The 19,258-nt window shown below is 42.8% G+C and overlaps 1 protein-coding gene across 5 annotated transcripts in view; it reads left to right on the plus strand.

The window, feature by feature from the left end:
* Positions 1-19,258, plus strand: part of ZNF609 (zinc finger protein 609) — a 235,564-nt gene that overhangs the window by 173,658 nt on the left and 42,648 nt on the right. For 2 of the 5 annotated variants that reach the window (XM_065547353.2, XM_065547354.2), the window contains one exon: positions 5,761-5,835. The exons of the other annotated variants lie outside the window; for them this stretch is intronic. In XM_065547353.2, the coding sequence (XP_065403425.1) occupies positions 5,761-5,835 (75 nt within the window). The remainder of the gene's footprint in view (positions 1-5,760; positions 5,836-19,258) is intronic. 5 annotated transcript variants of the gene reach the window in all.

Raw genomic sequence — 19,258 nt, forward strand, 5'->3', positions numbered from 1 at the left:
ATTCCTGCAGATTCCATTTCTTTTTAGGCTGTTCATAATTCAGTAAGCACTGCGAAGATCCTACTTGACTAGATTCAACCATGGAACTGTTTAGAAGACCCAAGTGTAACGTAGAATTTTTTTGTTTGTTTGTTTTTGAGACATCCTCAGCACTACATAAGGGCTAGTTCCACTGGATTTTGCTTTATCTCACCTCACTTCGAATCAAAATACTGAATACCTCCGAGGCGAGCGGATCAGTTGAGATCAGGAGTTTGAGACCAGCCTGGCCAACATGGCAAAACCCCGTCTCTACTAAAAATGCAAAAATTGGCCTGTAATCCCAGCTACTTGGGAGGCTGAGGCAGGGGAGTTGCTTGGACCCAGGAGGTGGAGGTTGCAGTGAGCCGAGATTGTGCCACCGCACTCCAGCCTGGGCAACAGAGTGAGACTTCATCTCAAAAAAAAAAGAAAAAAAAAAAACTACCAAGTCTGTTCTGGGTTCACAAGGCTTAACTCTAATCTAGGATCCTGAAAAAATGTATAAGAAGCCTCAAAGCAGACTGTGTACTTTTAGGGACACAAAATTGCTTACTGGCTTGTGAGGTATTTTAAAGAAAGGCAAGGCTGACTTTAGGTAAGAGTTCGAGGAGATGCTATAGGTTCTCCTTTTTATAGTAGCACTAACCCAAAGACCAATACCAGTGATGTAGTTTACTTTGGCAAATGTGCTTTATGGAAGAATTTATGGTATAGTGGAAGGAGCACTGGAGTAAAAATCTGGAGACTTCTATATCTCTGCCACTATCATTATGACCTTGGAAAAATCCCTTAATTTTCTGGGCCTTAGTTACCTCATCTCTTAAGTTGAACTAGGTGACCAATTAGGACCTGTCAGTTCTTTTTTTCTTTTTTTTCCTTTTTTTTTTTTTTTTTTTTTTTCTGAGACAGGGTCAAGCTGTGTCACCCAGACTGGAATGTAGCAACAACATTATGTCTCACTGCAGCCTCAAACTCTTGAGCTGAAGTGATCCTCCTACCTTGGCCTCCCGAGTAGCTAAAACTACAGGCATGTGCCTCCGTACTCAGCTAATTTTTTGTAGAGATAGAGTCTTGCTACATTGTTCAGACTGGTCTCAAACTCCTGGCCTCAAGTGACCATCCTGCCTCAGCCTCCCAAAGTGCTGGGATTACAGGCGTGAACCACCATGCCCAACCTGTCAGCTCTTAAGTTATAAAAATCTATGCAGGGCAGGCGTGGTGGCTCATGCCTGTAATCCCAGCACTTTGGTAGGCTGATGCAGATGGATCACTTGAGCCCAGGAATTTGAGACCAGCCTGGGTAACATAGCAAGACCCTATCTCTACAAAAAAAAAATTTTTTTAATCTATGCCTTAAACCATGGAATCAGGGCCAGGCACAGTGGCTTGTGCCTGTAGTCCCAGCTACTCAGGAGGCCAAGGCAGAAGGATCACTTAGTCCAGGAGTTCAAGGCAACAGTGAACTATAATTGTGCCACTGCCGGGCGCGGTGGCTCACGCCTGTAATCCCAGCACTTTGGGAGGCTGAGGCAGGCGGATCACAAGGTCAGGAGATCGAGACCACGGTGAAACCCAGTCTCTACTAAAAATACAAAAAATTAGCTGGGTGCGGTGGTGGGCGCCTGTAGTCCCAGCTACTTGGGAGGCTGAGGCAGGAGAATGGCAGGAACCCGGGAGGTGGAGCTTGCAGTAAGCCGAGATCGCGCCACTGCACTCCAGCCAGGGGGACAGAGCGAGACTCCGTCTCAAAAAAAAAAAAAAATTGTGCCACTGCATTCCAGGCTGGGTGACAGAGTGAGACCCCATCTCAAAAAAGAAAAGAAACATGGAATCAGCATGGATCCAACACTGGTTGACTCTGGCAACTTGAAAACGAACAAGTGGACTGGCACGGTGGCTCACACCTGTAATCCCAACACTTTGGGAAGCTGAAGCAGGTGGATCACTTGAGGCCAGGAGTTTGAGACCAGCCTGGCCAACATGGTGAAACCCTGTCTCTACCACAAAAATTAGCCAGGTGTGGTGACACATGCCTGTAATCCCGTCTACTCCAGAGGCTGAGGCAGGAGAATCCCATGAACCCAGGAGGCAGAGGTTGCAGTGAGCCAGGATGTGAGAGAATATGTGGCTCTCTGTCGAACGGGAGGAGCAGAGACTTTTTTTGAGACAGAGTTGCTCTCTTCTTGCCCAGGCTGGAGTACAATGGCATGATCTGGGCTCACTGCAACCTCCACCTCCTGAGTTCAAGCAATTCTCCTGCCTCAGCCTCCCGAGTAGCTGGGATTACAGGCCTACGCCACCACGCCCGGCTAATTTTGTATTTTTGGTAGAGATGGGGTTTTTCCATGTTGGTCAGGCTGGTCTTGAACTCCTGATCTCAGGTGATCGCCCGCCTCAGCCTTCCAAAGTGCTGGGATTATAGGTGTAAGCCACCATGCCCACCCCTGCTCCCTATTGTAATAACATCCTGTCATCAGATTTATTCTACCACCATTTGACTGAAACATTTCTCATACCAGTTTTCCAGAGGTCTTCTCTCAGTCCTTCCTAGACTTCTATTAGCTCTCTTATTTCTTTATTCTTGAAACTCTCCTCTCTTGCCTTGGTCATAAATCTCATTTCTCTTTATAACTGGTTATTCTCTCTATTTTGTGCCAGTCTCTCATCCTCCTTGTATTCATTTAATCAGAAATTCCTGTTGAGATTCAGGATGCTGGCCGGGTGCGGTGGCTCAAGCCTGTAATCCCAGCACTTTGGGTGGCCGAGGCGGGCGGATCACAAGGTCAGGAGATCGAGACCACAGTGAAACCCCGTCTCTACTAAAAATACAAAAAATTAGCCGGGCGCGGTGGCGGGCGCCTGTAGTCCCAGCTACTCAGGAGGCTGAGGCAGGAGAATGGCGGGAACCCGGGAGGCGGAGCTTGCAGTGAGCCGAGATCGCGCCACTGCACTCCAGCCTGGGCAACAGCGTGAGACTCCGTCTCAAAAAAAAAAAAAAAAAAAGAGATTCAGGATGCTGAAATATTGGTCAATTCAGTCCTATCAGCCTCTAGATAGGGTCTGTAGCAGCTGGTGCCCTGCTGCCTTTCCCACAGGCAAACAGACTTATCCACAATATAGTTTTTCATTTATTGTGTGTGCCATAGTGGGGAAAGTTGAGCCATTGAGTTAGGAATGGCATTTAGCTGCTTGGAGAAGAAATGAAACTATAATAATGATTTAATATAAGAGAATTTGGAGGTATGTAGATAAGTAGTCTAGGGCTGGTATGATGATATCACAATGGAATCACTGTTTCAGACTCCTTAAAGTTACTTCTTTATTGCAAAATTGTTTCTGTAGCTCCAGCCATCACATTTACTTTCCAGTCTTGAAAGAAAAGGAAGGTAGAAGAGAAAAAGCACCTGCCTCCCATCTTAGTCTGTTACCTTTGGAGAGGTTTCCCAGAAGCCACACCATAAGACTTCTGCTTACATCTTGTTCGCTACCCTGTGTGCAAGGAAGGCAAAGAAATGTAGCCTTTTAGCTGGATACGTTACTTCCCCACACAAAATAGGGACTCTTACTAAGGGAAAGGGGAAGAAATTAGCAGAATCTGCCACTCTTCTGCTCTGCATAGGCTTCATATATCATAACTTCCAAAAGCTATTACTTTAGCAGCTTTCTGTTGTAAGTACTCTCCTATATATCCATGTCTTTAGCTGTCTACCTTGTATGAACAATACCCAGAACTTTATCTCTATACTTGACCTTTTGCCTAATGGTTTCACTGATGAACATCACCAGAAACTGATTTATTAAATTCAAATGTCTAAAGAGGAGTATTCACCATTTTTTACCAAAAATTTCTTTCTCTTTCCTTCTCTATTTCTCTTCATTACACCTACATTACCATCCTCCTAATTTTCTTTCTTTTTTTTTTTTTTTTTTTTTTTTTTTTTTTTTTTTCAAGACGGAGTCTCGCTCTGTCGCCCAGGCTGGAGTGCAGTGGCTGGATCTAAGCTCACTGCAAGCTCCGCCTCCCAGGTTTACGCCATTCTCCTGCCTCAGCCTCCCGAGTAGCTGGGACTACAGGCGCCCGCCACCACGCCCGGCTAGTTTTTTGTATTTTTTAGTAGAGACGGGGTTTCACCGTGTTAGCCAGGATGGTCTCGATCTCCTGACCTCGTGATCCGCCCGTCTCGGCCTCCCAAAGTGCTGGGATTACAGGCTTGAGCCACCGCGCCCGGCACTTTTTTTTTTTTTTTTTGAGACAAAGTCGCGCTTTGTTGCCCAGAGTGCAATGGCGCAATCTCAACTCACCGCAACCTCCACCTGCGGGATTCAAGCGATTCTTCTGCCTCAGCCTCCCAAGTAGCTCAGATTACAGGTGCCCACCACCATGCCCAGCTAATTTTTGTATTTTGAGTAGAGACGGGTTTTCACCATATTGGCCAGGCTGGTCTCGAACTCCTGACCTCAGGTGATCCACCCGCCTCAGCCTCCCAAAATGCTGGGATTACAAGCATGAGCCACCGCGCCCAGCACCATCCTCCTAATTTTCTAGGCTCAAACCTCCCTAGTCATCTCTTGACTCTTCACTCTTCGTCTCTGTATAATTGTTTAGTGGTTTCTCTAGGAATTACAATATATAGATTTAACTTTTTACAGTTTAATTAAAATTAATATCTCAAGTGGAATGTAGAAATCTTACTATCATATAAGTAAGTTCCGTTACTCTCCATTCTTTTTTCTTTTTTTTTTTTTTTTTTTTTTTTTGAGATGGAGTTTCACTGTGTCACCCAGGCTGGAGTGCAGTGGTGTGACCTTGGCTCACTGAAACCTCCAAGAAGAGATGGAGTTTCACCATGTTAGCCAGGCTTATCTCAGACTCCTGGCCTCAAATGATCTGCCTGCCTCGGCCTCCAAAGTGCTAGGATTACAGGCAAGAGCCACTGCACCAGGCCTTACTCTCCATTCTTTTGTTTTCTTTTTTTTTTTTTTTAGTTTTGTAAATTATTTTATTTCTTCCATGATGATTTAGAGGCACTGTCTTCAAACCAATACAAATATTTTATAAATAATATTCGGCTATTTTCTAACCAGTTGAGTAATTTGTTGCACAATAAGCTACCTCACATCTTTCAGCAAGAAATACATTAAATTTGAAAATAAAAACATTACATAATGAATTAGGACACAATTAAAATTTACTTTAAATATTTTTTTAGGGGAGAGGACACAACACTTCTACTCAATGAAGAGAAACATTTTTACAGTCCTGAGGTCATTTTTTTTTAACACCCATTATCCTGTGAATTCGTAGGGAAGAGGGTCCATCAGCTCAGGCGCCTTCCCATTGGTTCTCACAAAGTGTGCTTCTCTGGGTAGAGGCTGCTGCTTCAGGTGAACCCAGGTGCCTTTGGCTTCTTTCTTTTTCTGATCATTTTCCTTCACATGTTTCAGAAGCTATCTCGGCTCTTAGAGTGCTTAATGTGCTCAATACACACATTAATTCTCTTGGCAAGAATCTTGCCCTTGTTTGTTTACAACAATGCCAACAGCATGCTTGGGGGACACTCTAGACTCTCCAGTTTTGCCATGGTAACACTTGTGGGGCATTCCTTTTTGAACAGTACCAATTCCCTTGATGTCTACAATATCACCTTTCTTATAGATTCGCATATATGTGGCCAAAGAAACAACTTCATGTTTTCTTCTCTTTTTTTTTTTTTTTTTTTTTTTTTTTTTTTTCCTTAGACGGAGTTTCGCTCTTGTTGCCCAGGCTGGAGTGCAATGGCGCGATCTCGGCTCACCGCAACCTCTGCCTCCCAGGTTCAAGCGATTCTCCTGCCTTAGCCTCCTGTGTTCAAGTGATTTTCCTGCCTCAGCCTCCCGAGTATCTGGGATTACAGGCATGCGCCACCACGCCTGGCTAATTTTGTATTTTTTTAAGTAGAGACAGGGTTTCTCCATGTTGGTCAGGCTGGTCTCCAATTCCCGACCTCAGGTGATCCCCCCGCCTCAGCCTCCCAAAGTGCTAGGATTACAGGCGTGAGCCACTGCACCCGGCCACAACTCCATATTTTCTAAAAGGCCTAGAGAACATATATCGGGTGCCTCTCTTCTTAACCTTTGTGTTTGTTGAATTACTGGAAGATGGCAGTTCCGATCAAAAAGCTCTCCATTCTTTATCTTGTAGTTGTCTTACAGTAGCACATTGCCTGCTTTTGTATGGCTTATGAGCTAAGAATGGTGTGTGTGTGTGTGTATATATATATATTTTTTGAGACAGGGTCTTGCTTTTTCAAGACGGGAGTGCAGTGGCACGATCATGGCTCACTGCGGCCTCAGCCTACCAGGCTCAAGTAATCCTCCCACCTCAGCCTCCCAAGTAAGTAGGACCACCAGAGCATGCCACCATGCCCGGGTAGTTAAAATTTTTTTTGGTAGAGACAGTGTCTTACTACGTTGCACAGGCTGATCTTGAATTCCTGGGCTCAAGCAATCCTCCCACCTCACCTCCCAAAGTACTGGTATTACACGCATGAGCAACCACACCCAGCCTATATTTTTTAATGGTTGAAAAAAACGCAAAACCCAAGAATATTTGTGAGGCATGAAAATTACATGGAATTCAAATTTCAATGTCTATAAATAAAGGGTGTTTTTGTTTGCTTGTTGTTTTTATTTTATTTTTTATTTTATTTTTTTGAGACAGAGTCTTACTCTGTCACCCAGGCTGGAGTGCCGTGGAAAAATCTTGGCTCACTGCAACCTGTGCCTCCCGGGTTCAAGTGATTCTCCTGCCTCAGCCTCCCGAGTAGCTGGAATCACATGCCTGGCTGATTTTTTTTATTTTTTAATTTTTTTTTTATTTTTAGTAGAGATGTGGTTTCACCATGTTGGCCAGGCTAGTCTGGAACTCCTGACCTCAGGTCCGCCTGCCTTGGCCTCCCAAAGTACTGGAATTACATCCGTGAGCCACCATGCCTGGCTGTTGTTGTTTTATTTTGTTTTTTTGAGATAGAGTCTTGCTTTGTTTCCCAGGCTGGAGTGCAGTGGTGTGATCATGACTCACTGCAGGCTCAAGTGATCCTCCCACCTCAGCCTCCCAAGTAGCTGGGACTACAGGCACACACCACCATGCCCAACTAATTTTTTTTGTTTTAAATTTTTTTTGTAGAGATGGGGTCTCACTTTGTTTTTCAGGCTGGTTTCAAACTCCTAGGCTCTAGCAATCGTCCTGCCTCAGCCTCACAAAGTTCTGGGATTACAAGTGTGAGCCACCATACCTGGTCCATAAATAAAGTATTGTTTTTTGTTTTTGTTTTTGTTTTGTTTTGTTTTTCTGTAACCTTCTATTAGAAGTGACATGTTTTGTTTTGTTTCATTTTTTGACACAGGGTCTCATTCTTTTGCCCAGGCTGGAGTGCAGTGGCGTGATCACAGCTCCCTGCAGCCTCCACCTCCCGGGCTCAAGTAATCCTCCCACCTCAGCCTCCCAAGTAGCTGAGACTACAGGCATGTGCCATCCCATCTGGCTAATTTTGTACTTTTTGTGGTGATAGGATATTGCCATATTGCCCAGGCTGTCTCAAACTCCTGGGCTCAAGTGATCCGCCCGCCTCAGCCTGCCAAAGTGCTGGGACTGTAGGCGTGAGCCACCACACCTGGCCTATAATATTTTCTTATGGAAATGAGATCTCACTGTGTTGCCCAGGCTTGTCTTCAACTCCTGGGCTCAAGCAATCCTCCTACCTCAGCGTCCCAAGATGCTGGGATTACAGGTGTAAGCCACTGGGCCTGGACCCATAAATAAAGTTTTATTGGAAGACAGTCATTCTCATTTAATGTATTTTGGCCACATTTGCCCTACAGTGGCAGAGTTGAGAAGTTGTAACAGAGACCATGTGGCCTGCAAGGCCTAAAATATTTGATATCTGGTCTTTTGTTGAAAAAGTTTAGCCGGGCGTGGTGGCAGGTGCCTGTAATCCCAGCTACTCGGGAGGCTGAGGCAGGAGAATTGCTTGAACCCAGGAGGTAGAGGTTGCAGTGAGCCGAGATGGTGCCACTGCACTCCAGCCTGGGGCAACAGAGTGAGACTCCATCTCAAAAGAAAAATATATATATATATTTAAAAAAAAAAGTTTACCAATCTCATGCCTCATATAGCCACTGCGCCTGGCCGAGAGTCTGAATGTTTAATTTTATTAAATTTAAATAGCCATATGTTAACTACTGGCTTATGGTATTGACAGCACAGGGGCTAGATCTTTAAAATATATATACACAGACATGCATATATATATATATATATATATAGTGTGTGTGTGTCTGTATATACTCTGAGATGGAAAGAAGAGTAATTGTGTGGGAGTATGAAGAGGGTGGGTAAGTATCTGACATCTAAACAGACCCATGGTGACTTCTGTGTACTCTGGCCCCTGTTACCCAGGAGAACATTTGGCCCTACTTCAAACTCTGTGGTTGAGCCCTCTACTTTGGTCTGTGGGCTGCAGTTTTCTCATTATCAGAGTAATAGGCTATGGTTTTGCTTAGCAGGAAGTTAGTCTGCCTGTGGTAGCTCCACTGAGAACCTGCCCCAGCTATTCTTGATCCTCATCTGATTGCAGATCCCAGCTGTGGGTCATTATCCTTTTCACTAAAGGGAAGGGGCTCTCCATTAATCTTCTTTCATGGAAATGGTAACCTTCGTAGTTACCCTTGGTTTTTCCTGTGTGATTTTGATGTAGAAAAGTATGTGTGTGAACTGTGAAATATCTAATTTTAGATATTTGCACTGGAAAAGCAAGGTGGCATTCAGCTATTGGTTTTTCTCATATGCTATAATTAATGCCCCTTCACCTTCAGTCTTGCCCCAGGCAGTACTTACCTAGAGGAGAGATGGGGCACAATAACAACCAAGCTTTCTCCACTGTTTAGCCAATTGCATACCAGCTTGAATCTGGAAGAAATAGCTCTACCAATAGCACAGTCATAAAGAGCCTAGCAGCCATTGTCTGGCACCACAAATCTTCATAGCAACAGACCACCACATGGCAACAGCAGCCACACAAAGGAAACATTAGGGAAATCAGTACCTACTTTCTCCCACCCCTCCCCCACCAAAAACAACAGCCAACAGATTCCCACCAAGCAGCTTACTCCCAGAGGATACTTTAGAGCAGTGGTGTGTTTATATACCTTTGTGGATTGTGTTTTATGTCCACTGTCATACATTTAAATCCGGAAGACCTTGGGAAAAATTTCAGTCACGGGCTTTTTTGAGTTCCATTTTGCAAATGGCAAAATAGCCTAATCTCCAGGGGAGAGAGATATTCTCCCCTTTGTGCACGCTCACCCATCTCCTCCCTCCCCCCAAACAAAGCATAGTCAGGCGGTATATATAGGTGACTAGGCTGTGAGCTTGCCAGATAGGTAAGGTCATTTGCAAATGAGATTCTTTTTATAGTTCAGTAACAAAACCCAGACCTATTGTTATCAAAATCATCCTGATACTTATGAATTCAGGTGAGTGATACCTAGGCAATAAATTTCTTACTGGTATTGCCTGGGATTTATCACTAGCCCTAACTAACTTAACTTTGAAGTATGATTCAAAGGGGAAAAAGTCCTATTTGAGAGTCTTGGTGTTTTCTTGCTCTGTTAATAAGGTCGTCGTTTGACTAGTCTGGGCCTTAATTTTCTTATTTGTAAAATGAGGAGGTTGGACTACATGATCTCTGTGGTCCTTCTAGCTCTGGTATTTACAATTCTGTAATCATTTATGTGGAACAGAAGAGGGAATTGTCTTTGTTAGTCATTGGTTGTGATGAGATCTGCTGGAAGATGTTGAGCCCTCTGGTCTTAGTGCTTACACTGCTAAAAACAGGTCCTGGCCCTGCCCTATTTGATAAAGCTGCTGTAACAATGATAGGCAGAAGCTATTAACAAAGTTGGCAACTAGCCTTTTCTCCCACGGCAGTAGTTTCAGACTAGTTCAAGCAGAGCTTTGCTCCCAAGCTATTGCTACTGAGGCTGCTGCTGCCTCTTAATGATACCGGTGAGAACTAACTCGATTTCTCTCTTTAACTCTCTCTCTCTCTCTCTCTCTCTCTCTCTCTCTCTCTCTCTCTCTCTGACTACTCTGTGAAACAAGGGGCCGTTCTCCACCTCTTCTGATACCTCATTATTCCATCTCCCTCAGGCTTTACAGAACAAAGAAATCACAGGGCACCAACTTTATAATTTAGGCAGCTGGAGATAATTTCCCCAGGATAGGGTGGGTAGGTAGCTGATTCCTCCTGGCATTAGGCAGCATTGCTAAATGGCCTTGTGTTTTGTCTGCCAGGCTTATGCTTTGTTAGGCCCATTCAGGCTTCTCTGTGTCTCAGTTAAATTATAGTGGTAAACCAAGCCCGTGTACTTTCAGAGGGGTAAGGGTTAGGAAAAACAAGAAAAGTATGTCATTTATAGGCCCTGCTACTCGCTAATTGCTCAAGAAATTTTTGTTTAATCTACTATCCCTGTGCTTACTCCTGCCAGATCCTTTATTTCCTTTAGTTGCTGCCTTCACGGCCTTCTCCATAGCAACAAGCTATATGACAAAAAGGCTATGGTGAGAAATTGAGCAGTCACCCCTCCCCCAGATTGTACTCTATTTTCTCCTTAGGGTATCTAAAAGCAGCCCAAAAGACTGCTGTCAAATAATTTTCTACCCCCATTGAACTCATAATCAAATGAAACTTTTAACCCTGAACTAATTTGGTGAACAACCTGCATTCTCCTTATTTAACTCTGATTATCCCCACCTTGTTGAAAATTTTCTAGATCATTCAATATACTTGAAATACTGTGCATCTTCTCATTTATGAAGCTCCCTTTTGCTTTGTAGCTTTCAGTGTATTCCTTAGAATTATGCAGAAAATCTCCTGGAATGAAGTATGGAGAAAGAGTAGATGAAGAAAGCGGAACCCTCCCCTTTTCTGCCATGTGCTGTTGCCTTAGATACTAGACTAGTCTGCTGCCCTAGAGATTGGGCAAGTTGCCTAAAGTATAGAACTGGCCTGCATCTTAGCTAATCCTGGCATAACCTAATCTGTTATCCTTTGTTATCTTCCCAGTCACTTGTCTACAGGAGTCACAAACCCAAAGGTTTTGTTTTTGTTTTATATTAATAGGTCTTACTGAAAGTAATATAAACATGTACCCAAATCCTAAGTGTGCAAGTTTGCATTTTCAAAGTGAACACACCATATGGTACCAGCACCTAGATGAGGAAACACAGTATTGCCAGAACCCCAAAACCTCTTTCATGCCTCCCTTCTAATAGCTAGCCCTTCTCCTCACCCCAGGTAACCAATCTCACCATTAATATCATAGATTAGTATTTCCCATTTTGAACTTCATGTAAATAGAATCATTACAGTATGAGCTTTTTTATGTTGAGCTGTTCAACATTATGCCAGTGAGATTCATCCATATTGTTGCATGTTGTTGAACTTTGTTTATTTTCATTATAGTATTCTATTATGTGAGTATACTGCTAGTTATTCAGTTGTTGATGGGCATTTGGGTTATTTGCAGTTTGAGGCTGTTATAAAAAGTGCTGCTGTGAAAATTCTTGTACATGTCTTTTGCGGACTATATATACATATATACATATTCCTATCTATCTATACTTAGAAATGGAATTCTTGAATCATAAGGTATGTGTATGATCAACTTGAATAGATATCACAAGTTTCCGGAAATGTCTAAACGAATTTACATTCCTGCTTCCAATGTATTAGAATCCTGATTGCTCTACATTCTAGCCAACACTTGACCTTATTTGTCTTTTTCATTTTAGCCATTCTGGTGGTGTGTAGTGGTATCTCATTGTGGTATTAATTTACATTTCCCTGGTGAGTAATGAAATTGAGCATCTTTTCATGTGTTCATTGGCCATTTGGAAATCTCTTTTACAAAGTGTCTGTTCAAGTCTTTTGCCCATTTTTGGATTGGGTTGTATGTCTTTTTCTTATTGATTTATAGGAATATTCTGGTTATGAGTCCTTTGTGAGATTTACGTGATATAAATATATTCTGTGTCTTGACTTTTCTGTTAATGGTGTCTTTGTCTTCATTTTTATGTAGTCTATTTTATCTTTTTAAAATTTTTCTTTTTTCCTTTTATTGTTAGTGCTTTCTGTGCCCTGTTTAACAAAGTTTTGCCCATCCCAAGATAATATATTCTTCTATGTTTTTTCTGAGAACCTTGTGTGTGTATATATATATATACACACACATATTTACATCCACAGTCTTATCTGGAATTTATTTTTGTTTAGGGTGTAAGTTGGGAGTCAAGATTCTTATTTTTTTATATGGATATCTAATTGACCCAGCACCTTACTAAAAAGACCATCCTTTCCCCCGTTGCACAGCAGTGTCACATTTGTCATAAACCATGTGTGGGTTTATTTATGGGTTCTTTTCTGTTCCGTTTATACATTTACCTGTTCTTGTGTCAATACTACATTATCTTGATAACTACAGCTTTGTAAATCTTGTTACCTAGTAGTATAAATCTTCCAGTTTTGTTGTACTTCTTCAAGATTGCCTTGGCTTTACTTGGCCTTTTGCAATTCCATGTAAATTTTAGGATCATCTTTGTGAATTTTTATAGAAAAAAAAAAGTGCTGAAATTTTGATTAGGATCTACAGATGAATTTGGAGAAGACCCAAAGTTTTATCCTTTTACTTAAGCTAGTAAAGCCAGCAGTTACTGAGGGAGAATTGAGGGGAGGGGGGATCAGAGCAAGTCACTGATACCATTTGGGGATCTTGTTTAAAATGTGTGTTAACTGGCCAGACACCGTGGCTCACACCTGTAATGCTAGCAATTTGGGAGGCTGAAGTGTACAGAGTGCTTGAGCCCGGGAGTTCAAGACCAGCCTGAGCAACATGGCGAAACTCTATCTCTACAAAAAGTAGAAAATTAGCCAGGCTTGGTTGCGAGTGCCTGTTATCTCAGCTACTTGGAAGGCCAAGGTGGGAGGATCACCTGAGTCCAGGAAGGCTGAGGCTGCAGTGAGCTGTGATTACACCACTGCATTCCAGCCTAGGCGACAGTGAGGCCCTGTCTCAAAATAAAATAAAATAAAAAACATAAAATAAAATATTAACTGTCTCCTGCTCCTATTCTGAATCAGCAGGTTCAAGATGGAGCTTAGAACCAGGTGCAGTGGCTCACACCTGTAATCTTAGCACTTTAGGAGGCCAAGGCGGAAGGATCATTTGAGCCCAGGAGTTTGAAACCAGCCTGGCCAACATAGTGAGACCTGTCTTTATTTAAAAAATAAAATAAACAAGATGGAGCTTGGACATGCTTATTGTAAAAGATGCTCCCCAAGAAATTATGGTTTGCTGCCATCACCACTGTTCTCCACCAACCCTATCTGAGAACCACTTAGACTGCAGTCTAGCAGCAATTCAGTAAGGCTAGTTAAGGTAAAATCTGACTGATTTAATCACCACCACATCGGCCTCTGGGGCTGTATTAGTTTCCTAGGCTGCTGTAACAATGTACCAAAAACTGAGTACCTTAAAACAACAGAAAGTTATTATTTCACAGTTCCTGAGGCTAGGCCTCTGAGATCAAGGTGTTGGCAGGACCATCTGTCTCCTGAAGCTCTAGGGAAGAATCTTTCTTTTCTTCTGCTCTTTGCTGGCAATCCGTGGTGTTCCTTGGCCTTGTAGCTGCATCATTCCAGTCACATGGCTGTCTTCCCTCTGTGCATATCTGTGTCCAAATTACTCCATTTTATTTTATTTTATTTTATTTTTTATTTATTTTTTTTTTTTTTTTGAGACGGAGTCTCGCCTGTCGCCCGGGCTGGAGTGCGGTGGCCAGATCTCAGCTCACTGCAAGCTCCGCCTCCCGGGTTTACGCCTTTCTCCTGCCTCAGCCTCCCGAGTAGCTGGGACTACAGGCACCAGCCACCTCGCCTGGCTAGCTTTTTGTATTTTTTTAGTAGAGACGGGGTTTCACCGTGTTAGCCAGGATGGTCTCGAACTCCTGACCTCGTGATCCACCTGTCTCCGCCTCCCAAAGTGCTGGGATTACAGGCTTGAGCCACCGCGCCCGGCTAAATTGCTCCATTTTATAAGGACACCAGTCACTGGATTAGGGCAGACCCTGATGACCTTATCTTGATGTCTTGATTGCCTCTCTAAAGACCCTATTTCCAAATAAAGTCATTGCTGAGGTACTAGGAGTTAGAACTTCAATATACCTTTTTCTGGCAGGGGAAGAGTGGGACAGGACACAGTTCAACTCATAAAAGGGGCAAATGCAAATTTCAGAATAATTATTGTCACAAGTTGGAGAGAGATTTTCTAGAAATGTGCATTATAATGAGAGACATTGCTTCCCAAAGTCAATCTGAGCAGATCATCCACCCTCTGACCCCAACTGTTACTAGGTTGAGTTCCTCTTTTTTTTTTTTTTTTTTGAGTCTTGCTCTGTCGCCCAGGCTGGAGTGCAGTGGCGCGATCTTTGCTCACTGTAACCTCCGCCTCCTGAGTTCAAGCGATTCTTTTGTCTCAGCCTCCTGAGTAGCTGGGACTACAGGTGCCCACTACCACACCTAGCAAATTTTTGTATTTTTTTTTAAATAGAAACAGCGTTTCACCATGTTGGCCAGGATGGTGTTGATCTCCTGACCTCATGAGTCACCGTGCCTGGCCTCCTCTCTCTTTTTTTAATCTATTTATTTATTTTACTTTTTGTAGAGCTAGAATCTCACTGTGCTGCCCTGGCTGGTCTCACTCTGTTGCCCTGGCTGGTTCAAGCAATTCTCCTGCCTCAGCCTCCCGAGTAGCTGGGATTACAGGCATGCATCACCACGCCTGGCTAGTAGTGTATTTTTAGTAGAGATGGGGTTTCTCCGTGTTGAGGCTGGTCTCGAACTCCTGACCTCAGGTGATCCACCCGCCTCGGCCTCCCAAAGTGCTGGGATTACAGGCGTGAGCCACTACGCCCGGCCTGCACTTGTGCTTTCTTTGGCTCCTCGAATCCCAGAAGATCTCAGAATTAATGGTTTAGGGTTTTTGTTTTCTCTCCATCCCAGACTTGAAGGTGGACAAATTTGAAGACACCATTTTCTTTAGCAGGAGTTTCCATATTTTGCTGCACATTAGAGTGTGGGAGTGGGAATTTTTAAAATCCCAATCCCCAGATCTCACCCAATTAGATTGGATCAGAATAACTGTGGGTGGCAGCTAGGTGTCAGTGTTTTTTTAAGGGTCTCCAGAGGCTTTGAACATTTTTACAAACTATCCCAAATTGCTTGTTGGATCACCTGAGAGATTTATACTTAGAATATTAATAAAAGAACTCCTGGATAGTGTATAGATTCTCTTTGAAAGTATCCTCTCTAAAGGAACAGTAACCACATTTCTGCCTTTAGGTTTCTGGTTTTGGAAGACTCGTACATAATTTGACCCTTCCTTACAATCAGATCCATGAATTGAGGATGAATGGTTTGCCAGGATAAGTAGGATAAAAACCTGGAGATGTTGCTGTTAATCTGATTGGAGGTTCTGCCTACATGAGATTTGGTAGGGCATAAGTATTTATAGCATGACAAAAGCATTCTCTCTAATAATTTGCATTGCAGCAACAAATTTGGAGCTAAAATACAGGTTTTTGGTTTTTGGTTTTATTTTTTTGAAATAGAGTCTCGTTCTGTCACCCAGGTTGGAGTGCAGTGGTGCAATCATGGCTCACTGCAGCCTCCAACTCTTGGGGTCAAGCAACCCTCTCACCTCAACTTCTCAAGTAGCTGGAACCACAGGCGTGTACCACCATGTCTGGCTAACTTTTTTTTTCTTTTGTAGAGACTGGGTCTCGCTATGTTGACCAGACTGGTTTCGAACTCCTGGCCTCAAGTGATCTTCCTGCCTCAGTTTCCCAAAGTGCTGGGATTACAGGCATGAGCCATCACGCCCAGCCAGTATGACAGTTAAAAAAAAAAATAGTTTGGCCAGACACAGTGACTCACATTTGTCATCCTAGCACCTTGGGAGGCCAAGGTGGGAGGATTACTTGAGCCCAGGAGGTCAAGACCAGCCTGTGCAACATTATGAGACCTCTTCTCTACCAAAAATCAAAAAAATTAGCCAGGCAAGTGGCACAGTCCCACAGTCCCAGCTACTTAGGAGGCTGAAGCAGGAGGATCTCTAGAGTACAGGAGATCGAGGCTGCAGTGAATGTGATTGTGCCACTGCACTCTAGCCTGGGTGACAGAACAAGACCCTGTCTCAAAAAATAATTATTATTAGAATGGTTTTCATTTTCTGTAAATCTAAATTTTTTTAAGTGGTTTTCAGATAACAACTGTTCACCAATCTAAGAAGAAAATCTTAGCTAGTACGTAACCACAGATGGTTCTAATTTTTTCTAGTTTCTTCATTTCTGGAGGCAACTCACTCTTGGAAGTTTCTGAATATATTTACCCTTTCCCTACATCTCTGGTTTGAACTTTCGTCCTGGAGGAAATAGTGCTCATAAATGCACATAATCTCTAATCACATGTCAAAGTTAATTATTATAGAGTAACATACCAGAGATCAGCTGTGGGAAGGAAACAATTTCTGCATTCTCCCAGCTGAGGCTTCTGCAGAGGTAGTAGCATGTAGAGTTCCATACCAGCCTTCCTCACGGGCATCCTCTTGCAACTCTCCCTCAGCTCTCAGTCCTACCAACTTCCTGCAACATTCCTTGCTGCAGGCAAGATGCAGCTATGTTTATGGGTTTCCAGAAACTGTAACTTATTTACTTTCATATGATCTGTTTCTCCACCTCAACCTCTAAGAGAACTAGAAAACTGGAGTGGGAAAACTTTAGAAAACTACTAGTATTGACTGGGAGTTGAGGTGTTTGTTGTAGCTGCATCCTCCTCCTTGCCCTTACGCCGAACATCAGTAAACAAATATGTCTGTCATTCTCCTTTAGAAATAAAAATAGAAATTACATAGACACCATTAACAGATTTTTGATCATTTAGTGGTGATTAAAAGGACCTTTGGCTGTTATAAGAGGTCTAGAGAGAGTAAAGAGGACTTTACTAGGAAAGCAAAGAGAAGACCATAACTGAAGGCATATTCAACTTCTAGAGAATAGGACCAAATTGAACAATAATTTGGCACCAGTGTGTCAGCAACAATTATTAATGTTTATTGTTAACTATTCCTACTAGCACTGGACGTTAGGCTTAACACGTACTGCTTTTCTGACCAAGCTAAGGAAATACAATTTTCAAGGGAGGGAACAAGGTAACAAAGTAGATCAGGTGTGGTGGCTCATGCCTATAATCCCTGAACTTTGGAAGGCTGAGGCAAGAGGATCACTTGAACCCGGGAGTTTTAGTCCAAACTGGGCAACATAGCAAGACGCTTTCTCTATCAAAAAAAAATTTTTTTTAATTAGCTGAACATAGTAGTATGTACCTGTAATCCCAGCTACTCAGGAAACTGAGATGGGAGGATCACCTGAGCCCAGGAGGTCATGGCTACAGTGAGCCATGATCTTGCCAGTATATTCTAACCTGGGCAACAGAGCAAGACCCTGTCTCAAAATATATGTGGGGACAAGCTTTTTATTTGTATTATTTATTCATTTTAAACAACAACATCTTGTCCAAGACAAATTTTTTTAAAAAGAGGAAAAGAATAAAGAAAAAGAAGGACAGGGCCAGTGGCTCACACCTATAATCCCAGCACTTTGGGAGGCCTAGGTGGGAAGACTGCTTTAAGCCAAATTCAAGACCAGCCTGGGCAACATATAGCAAGACCTCATCTCTACAAAAAAGTTTTTTAAAAGTATCTGAGCATGGTGGTGTGCGCCTCTAGTGCTTGCTACTCAGGAAGCTGAGGAGGAGGGAGGATCACTTGAGCCAAGGAGTATGAGGTTACAGTGAGCTATAATCGCATCACTGCACTCCAGTCTAGGTGACAGAGCGAGACCCTGTGTCAATAAAAAACAAAAAGAAAAATAATAAAAAGAATCAGGGGTCTTTAAAATATAACAGATGATGAATCCGGTGTCTACATACCTAGGTATGCCTTTACCAGAGCTTCTGCCTTGATATGTGAGTCTGAGGGTTCAACTGTAAATTGCAGAAAACGCATAAAATGGTTTGGTACCAAAGGACTGTTGCTGAGTCTTGTATCTAAGTCCAAAGTGGATGCTATGCAAATGACCTGCAATGCCATCCACAGATGGTGGGCAAAATTGATGGATGAGCTCTTGATCCAATGGGTAGCTTTGTTTTTATTACACATGTCTTTGGACCAGGCAATCATCTACTAAGTCACATTATAATAAGAGGAGGAATACGGATGCTTAAAACACACTGTTAGCTACCCTTACTGTGCTTTGAATTCAAAGCATAATTTCAGAGATAATGAGCTATATCTTCTCCTAAATTTTATCTTTCTTTCCTTCTTTCCTTCTTTCTTTCTTTCTTTTTCTTTCCTTCCTTCCTTCCTTCCTTCCTTCCTTCCTTCCTTCCTTCCTTCCTTCCTTCCTTCCTTCCTTCCCTCCCTCCCTCCCTCCCTCCCTCCCTCCCTCCCTCCCTCCCTCCCTCCCTTCCTTCCTTCCTTCTTTTTTTTTTTTTTTTTTGTCAGGGTCTTGCTCTGTTACCCAGGCTGGAGTGCAGTGGTGCAGTCTTGGCTCATGGCAACCTCTATCTCCTGAGCTCAACATATCCCCTATCTCAGCCCTCTAAGTAGCTGAGACTACAGGCGTGTGCCACCATGCTCGGCTAACTTTTCTATTTTTTGTAGAGATGGGGTCTTACCGTGTTACTTAGGCTGGTGCTGAACTCCTGGGCTCAAGTGTTCTGCCTGCCACAGCCTCCCAAAGTGCTGGGATTACAGGCGTGAGCCATTGTGCTCAGCCTCCTACATCTTCTGCCCCACAACTAGCAACTGTTATTTTTTACTCTGATTTTTTTTTAAATTTTTGAAATTATTTTATGATTTAAAAAGTAATGCCTGATTTTTTAGCTATGACACCAAAAGCATAAGGCAACAAAGAAAAATTAGATAAATTGTGTTTCATCAAAATTAATAACTTTTGTTTATCAAAAGATACTACCAAGAGAATAAAGATGGAATGGGATAAAATATTTGCAAATCATATATCTGATAAGTGATTAATATCTAGAATAAAGAACTCCTACAGATCGACATAAAAACCCAAACA

This window comes from Macaca fascicularis, chromosome 7 (genome assembly GCF_037993035.2).
Source record: "Macaca fascicularis isolate 582-1 chromosome 7, T2T-MFA8v1.1".
Classification (NCBI taxonomy): Eukaryota; Metazoa; Chordata; class Mammalia; order Primates; family Cercopithecidae; genus Macaca; species Macaca fascicularis.